The 7,484-nt window shown below is 42.7% G+C and overlaps 1 protein-coding gene across 1 annotated transcript; it reads right to left on the bottom strand.

Moving 5' to 3' along the window:
• Positions 1 to 257: 257 nt before the first annotated feature.
• Positions 258 to 845, bottom strand: LOC106321097. Its single transcript, XM_013759413.1, has one exon. The coding sequence runs from the start codon at positions 843 to 845 to the stop codon at positions 258 to 260; it is 588 nt and encodes a 195-aa protein (XP_013614867.1).
• Positions 846 to 7,484: the final 6,639 nt, after the last annotated feature.

Raw genomic sequence — 7,484 nt, 5'->3', positions numbered from 1 at the left:
GTCACGGCGTACGGTGTCTCCGGCGAACTCCGGTGATGGCTCACCCTCTGCAAAAGTTCTCTATTCTCAATCTCTTAACTTTCTTATGATTTTTCTTGGAGGTTTGATATATATATAAAAAAAAGAAACATAGATGGTGGCTGAGTTTTTATAAAGAAATACCTTGGCCTTTGGAGTTAGGTTTGGGTCATTTGGCTTTTGGGATAGGTTTGGGTCATTACAATTCTCCCCCACTTACAAGGAATTCGACCCCGAATTCATGTCACAACTGACTGCCTAATATCATCTAGGAAAAATTTCGGATAATCAATCCTCATTTGGGTTTCTGGCTCCCAAGTCTCCTCGTGAATACCATCTCTCTCCCAACGAACTTTGACCAATGTAGTCATCGTACCATCATGTGCTTTCACTTGCCGATCCAATATCTCTATTGGCTGACACGGCGCACGCAAATTTCTGTCAAGGTCACTGGGCGGCTGTAGCAAAATGAGCTTTGGTTCTCTCACGACTTTCCTTAAAACCGAAACATGAAACACATCATGGAAGTCTGATAACTCTTCCGATAAATCCAATCGGTAAGCAACTGCTCCAATTCGCTCCAAAACGGAGTATGGTCCCATATATCTTGGTTTAAGCTTCTTCAACTTCCGAGTCGTAGATCCTCCTTGAAATATCCTCATTTTCAGGTATACAAGGTCGCCAACCTGGAACTCCAAATCCTTACGCCGCTTATCTCCATAACTCTTCTGACGGTCATGGGCTTCCTTAAGCCAAACCTTCAGCATCTCAACTTTCTCTACCGTCTCTTGAACCATGGCTGGTTCAATCTCACGTCGCTCCCCCATTTCTGTCCAACAAAGTGGTGTGCGACAAGGCCTACCATATAGAGCCTCATATGGTGCCATCCCAATACTCGAATGATAGCTATTGTTGTAGGCAAATGACAAGGCCTACCATATAGAGCCTCATATGGTGTCGTCCCAATACTCGAATGATAGTTGTTGTTGTAGGAAAACTCGGCTAGAGGTAGATACTTCACCCAACTACCTTCCCAATCTAAGACGCAAGCCCTGAGCATATCCTCTAAGGTCTGGATAGTCCTCTCTTATTGACCGTCTGTCTGCGGGTGATAAGCCGTACTCTTATGCACTTTCATCCCAAGTCTTCATGCCAGGCCAATGATAATAACGCTTGAGATCTCTGTACATCTTGGTGTTTCCTGGATGAATAGAGAAACGCGAGTGGTGTGCCTGCTGCAAGATTTCTTTTTTCAATAACTCATCATTAGGCACACAAACCCGGTTCCGATACATGAACATCCCACTCGAAGCTGTATGATATCCAATACTCTCAATCTCGATCTGCTTACTCAAAGCCTCATCAGCATCATGCGCTTTGCGTATTTTACTTAGCAAATCTGCCTGCTCTACAGCCTCGAGACAGGCAATGTCTTCATCCACAGTAGTAGCACACAATCTGAGACTAGCGAGCATTCCTGTAAGCTCATGAACCTCCTTGGTTCCTGAAACATCGCTTCTGCGCCTACTTAAAGCATTTGCCACCTGATTAGCTTTTCCTGGATGATAAGTGATCTCCAAGTTATAATCTGCTAACAACTCGATCCATCTTCGCTGTCTCAAATTCAAGTCCATCTGAGTAAAGATGTACTTCAAACTCTTGTGGTCTGTGAGAATCTTCACCTTTTCTCCATACAAATATGATCTCCAGATCTTCAACGCAAATACAACTGCTGCTAACTCCAAGTCATGAGTAGGGTAATTAGTCTCGTGAGGCCTCAACTGCCATGATGAAAATGCAATGACCTTACCCTCCTGCATCAATACACATCTCAAACCAGTACCTGATGCATCGGTGTAAACCTCATATGGTATCCCTGGCCTCTGGAGTACCAAAACTGGTGTATTAGTAAGATGTCGCTTCAACTCAGCAAAACTTTCCGAGCAATCATCTTTCCAAACAAACTTGACATCCTTGCCTGTTAACTTCGTCATTGGCTTCGCAATGCTAGAAAAAGTTTTGACGTATTTCCTGTAGTACCCTGCCAAACCAAGAAAACTGCGAACCTCAGTCGCACTTTTGGTTGTTGGCCATTCTGAAATTGCAGCGATCTTTTCTGAATCCACAACAACTCTTTCTTCTGAAACCACATGACCAAGAAATCCAATCTTCATCTGCCAGAAGCTGCACTTACTCAACTTAGCAAACAACCGATGCTCTCTAAGCTTCCCCAGCACAATCCTTAAGTGCTCGGCATGCTCTTCTATACTTCGAGAATAAACAAGGATATCGTCGATGAAGACAATCACACACTTATCCAATTGTTCGCGAAACACATCATTCATAAGCTTCATGAATGCTGCCGGTGCATTCGTCAAACCAAATGGCATCACCACGAACTCATAATGTCCATAACGTGTACGGAAGGCCGTCTTCTGAACATCATGATCAGCTATTGCAATCTGGTGGTATCCTGATGTCAACTCAATCTTAGAAAACCATGAAGCTCCCTGCAATTGATCCAACAACTCGTCGATGCGCGGGAGCGGGTACTTATTCTTGATGGTGACTTTGTTCAAACCTCTGTAGTCGATACAAAGCCTGAAACTCCTGTCCTTCTTTTTCACAAACAACACTGGTGCTCCCCACGGTGAAGTACTTGGCCTGATAAAACCTTTACTTGATAGTTCCTCCAACTGCTTCTTCAACTCAGCCATCTCAGGTGGTGCTAAACGGTAAGGGGCTCGTGAAACTGGTGCTGCTCCTGGTTCCACCTCGATCATAAGAACATTACTTCTAGCTGGTGGTGGCCCTTTTAAGGCCTCAAAAACATCTTCATACCCAGCAACCACTGGAATATCCTGCAGCTCAAGTTGTTGCCCATCATCCTTAGCCATTGAAATGGTCGCCAAAAATCCCTCTACTCCACTCTCCAATAATTCCTCAGCACGCAGCATAGATACAATAGGAACTAATCGATGTGTTTGAATCCCTTGGAAAGTGATCTTCCCTTCAGCTCTAGGAACACACTCTTGCCTCGGGGCAATCCAAGATCACTCGATGTCGCATCAACCAATCCATCCCAAGTATGACATCATAGGAACTCACCTCCAACTCCGTTAAATCTGCGAGCAAATCTACTCCTCCAAGCATAACTGGTACGTCGCGATGAATACCAACAGCTCCTAGTCTCTCTGTGCCGGCGGTCTGGATTCATTTAGTTTTCGGTTTGAAGACTCCCCGAAAAGACCAAGACTTAACTAAACGCGGACTCACAAAACTATGAGAAGCTCCCGTGTCGAATAACGTATGAGCTGACTCACCTCCAACCAAAACCGATCCTACACAAAATTTTTACTAACTACACATGATAACCATGAAACCAAAATTTTCAAACACAACAAGTGTGATAATAACACATACCCGCTATCGGCTCGACTCCCTGGTGATCTCCAACCGTAAATACACGTGGAGCGATGGCTAGACGCTTTGGTGGTGGTGGAAGTGCCGCATTGCTCCTCTTCGAGCAATCTTTGAAGATATGTCCAGACTGGTTACAACCGTAACAAATCATGTTGGCCACTGCTGGGGCTGCAACCTATCTGACTGGAGGTGTATCCACTGGCTTATCGTGACAATATCTCGAAGTGTGTCCCCACTGACCACAAACAAAACACTTGAAGCACTTCCCGCTATGACGGCGATGGCAACGGGAACAATCATGTGATCCAGACTGGTCCCCTGTTCTCTTCTGGGACTCAGGAGCTTTTCCTGACTTAACCTGAAATGCTTTCATAAATTTCCGCTCTTCTTCCAGACCTGCCTCCTGCTCAGAAGCTTTCTCCACCAAATCTCCAAATCTATGGTAAGTGACGACACGACACCTATTGCGAATATCGACTCGCATCCCATCCAAAAACTTTCTGATCAGGTCCTCCAATGAAATTCCACTCCCAGCAAATCTGCGAAGTTGGTTAAACTTCTGCTCATACTCCTTGAGAGACATCTCACCCTGTCTTACATGATTAAAGTCACTTTTCTGCTTATCCATAGCTTCCTTCGGGAAGTACTTCCTATCGAACTCACAGATGAAATCTTCAAAGGTAAGCCTCTCTGGTCCAACATGGTCCAAACGAATTCCTTCCCACCACACTAGTGCATCTCCACGCAAATATTGCATAGTCAATCTAAGAGACATCTCCGGTGGACATTCAATAATTTCCAACTTTCGTACCAGATTTAGCTTCCAATCATATCCAGCTATAGCATCCACTGTCCCGCTAAAATGCTCCATATCCATGTTCCTCATCTGGCATGTCAGCCTGTAAAACCTCTCATCATAAACTGGGTAAACATGTGGTCGAGGTGGTGGTGTCGGTAGATCCTGAGCACCCTGAGCAAACTGCTGAGCGGGAACTTGCTGAATTGGAGCCATCTTACGAGTAACCTCCTGAGCAATCTGCTGAACTGCCTCCTGAGCAGCCTGTCTAGCTGCATCCTGAACCATCTGCCTCATGGCCTCCTGATCAATCGGTGGAGCAGCGGGCTGAGGAACTGCACACTGCTCATGCTCAGCTCCTGCCTCTCTAGCATCTCTGGCGATATGGGCACGGTTGGCTCTTCTCTTTGGCGGCATCTGAAAGGGGGCACAAAAAAGCAACTTCTGATGAACAATGAATTCTTTAATTAAAGGAGTAATATCAGACGAAACGGCGCTATTGGTTTTAATTTTTAAAATTTCCAAATCTCCACTAAGACTTCCAAAACCGTATAAAACCGAATTAAAACCGAATTAAAATTAGGTTAAAACCGAGTCTCCACGAATCGCCATCCCGGGTCGGAGCCGTGACGGAACCCGCTCTGATACCAAATTGTGACACCCGTCACTTTCGATATATAATAATAAATAAAAGCGGAAATAAAATAATAATACAACTCAAATAATAATAATAATCTCCACCATAATATAAAAGTCAATACGATAGCATAACGCCAAAAGGCCCGATAACGATAACATCTGAAGTATAAAGTACGACATAAACCGAAAGTCTGAAATGAGAAATAAACATAAACGATAGATAGAAGCCCAAAGGCCCAAAAGCGATAAAACGATAAAAGTGATAGAAGTCCAAAGTCTGATAGTGGTAAAAGCCCAAAAGCCCAAATAGCACCAAGAAGCCCAAGTCCGATAAGATCACTCCTGCTCATCGATCTCACCTAAAAGGGGGAAAGAGTGAGGGGTGAGCGACAGAGAAATCGCCCAATGAGGTATGGGATGCTATCCCGAAGTCCGGGAACACGGACATAATATTCCGAATAATTATAATTTAAATCTAATATATGTCAAACATGTACCTAAAGTACACAAGCAACAAACAATGGTCCCAGCGAGGTGCACACTCGCTGCCCACTAACAGGCCAAATAAAACACGCCGACCTAAGTGCTCGGTAACACCTCCCTCAGACGATTTATCGACCTTTCCAGAATATGGTCCAGCCGGTCGACTGAGCTGGTCGTACCCTCTCAAACAATATGACATACAGGAACACCTTCCTGTAGTCGCCTCAAACATATCTCTAACTAAGAATTATATCAAGTGAATCAATCAATGTTGAACCATCTACTACCCTAGTTTCGGTTTAAACAAAGAATCTAATAACTAAACAAGCAATGACAGACTCGATTCAAGCAGACGAAACATATTAGAAATAAATTATATTTATTCGAGAGAACGCCCTTCGAACGGTTTAAAACGGGACTGGTCAAGGTTTATGGAAAAGTCAATTCGCTGGTCAAAGGTCAACCGGTCAACCCTTGACCAGAAATCAATTTTATTTAACCGGCCAGTTTACCCTAACCGAAACGAAATCAATTTAAACCGGTCAATCCAGTCAAACCACCGGTTTACCGAGTCACCGAGTTGACTCACCGGATCGACTCGGCCGAGGTGGCGAGTCGCCGGCGAGTCACCGGTGTCGGTCACCGGCGGTGACTGCGGAGATTCCGGCGGTGGGGGACGGTTGTCCGGCGGTGGCGACGATTTCCGACGACGGCGCGTGAGGTACATGCGCGCGCAGAGACGAACTTCCGTAGGCGTGTGAGGGCTCGTCCAAACTCCGATCGTGGCGCGGTTGGTGTCTATGGCTTCGTCTCGTCTAGAGGAACACGATGGTGGTCTAGGGTTGCGAACGGTGGGGATGAACTCAGTTTGGTCATGGCGTACGGTGTCTCCGGCGAACTCCGATGATGGTTCACCCTCTGCAAAAGTTCTCTATTCTCAATCTCTTAACTTTCTTATGATTTTTCTTGGAGGTTTGATATTAAAAAGAAAAAGAAACATAGATGGTAGCTGAGTTTTTATAAAGAAATACCTTGGCCTTTGGAGTTAGGTTTGGGTCATTACAAAAACATCCGCACATAGCTTGACAAACAAGTAATCAATAGGCCACCGAGCGAAGGGAAAATAATTAACAACATAATTTACAACTACAACAAAGGATCAGGCGCGATGGAGTTATGGACAGCCCAAAATATTAACAATTAAACAAACTTAGTAATCCAATGCTGCATACAACCCTAGGTGATACAAACTATCAATAAACATTCTGAACTTCTACTGCTCAACATAACGGAAATGATACGGATACCACACATTTTTAAAACAATTATTACCAAGGTATTGACACACTCCTCAACTCGATTATACACTAACTGGTTCTTTAACCGTAATCCATTATAGTTATCTCATATTCAGAATGATTATATATTCCTTCAAGATTATAATTTACAAGAAGGAAGATCAAGAATTTTACTTACTTTTATTTTCCATCAAAATACTATAAGAATCAAATTAATCGTAAACACTAAAATTATCTAACAACCAAAACATTCACGATACAATTCATATGGAAATGACAAAAAATATATCGAGAGGATTGATGTTATGTGTCAAAAATGCATAGGCCATGCCAATATAAAAATAGAAAAGGACATGCAGAGAGTATTAGAAAACTAAGTGTCCCATATATATATATATATAGTTTCTTTTCTTTCTTTGTTGATCACTTTTGGCTGTGACTTTTAATCCATGTTAGTTCTCGACTGTTCATTAATACTCTAGAAAATCCACTCGATTTTGAATCTTACAGAGGTTTAGGCAATAGAAATTTCAGTTGGAGTTGTAATCTATGCTAACATAAAACATATGCAATGAGAATGTACAATAATAGTTATATAAATCTTACGTAAAGTATATTACAAATTAAGAACATTGAATCTAATATATTTTCTTCTTTTAAAACATTTATGTCACGAATTCCAAAAGAAACAAATCTTGAACCTAAATCTAATAGTGATATGCGAAAAAACAAATAAAAAAGTCTTACAGCCTAAAAATAGAAAATTAATTCAGTGCATCAAGACTAAAAAAAGAAAAGCAATAACAAAAATAATGATTTATGCATAA

The sequence above is a fragment of the Brassica oleracea genome, unplaced genomic scaffold (assembly GCF_000695525.1).
Source record: "Brassica oleracea var. oleracea cultivar TO1000 unplaced genomic scaffold, BOL UnpScaffold01222, whole genome shotgun sequence".
In the NCBI taxonomy this organism is placed as follows: domain Eukaryota; kingdom Viridiplantae; phylum Streptophyta; class Magnoliopsida; order Brassicales; family Brassicaceae; genus Brassica; species Brassica oleracea.
The sequence above is the reverse complement of the archived record's forward strand: the minus strand, read 5'-3'. Positions and strand labels throughout refer to the sequence as shown.

Bases quoted from the DNA above. Each gene is read 5' to 3' on its own strand.
- LOC106321097 (XM_013759413.1), bottom strand. From the start codon at position 845: ATGGGGGAGCGACGTGAGATTGAACCAGCCATGGTTCAAGAGACGGTA.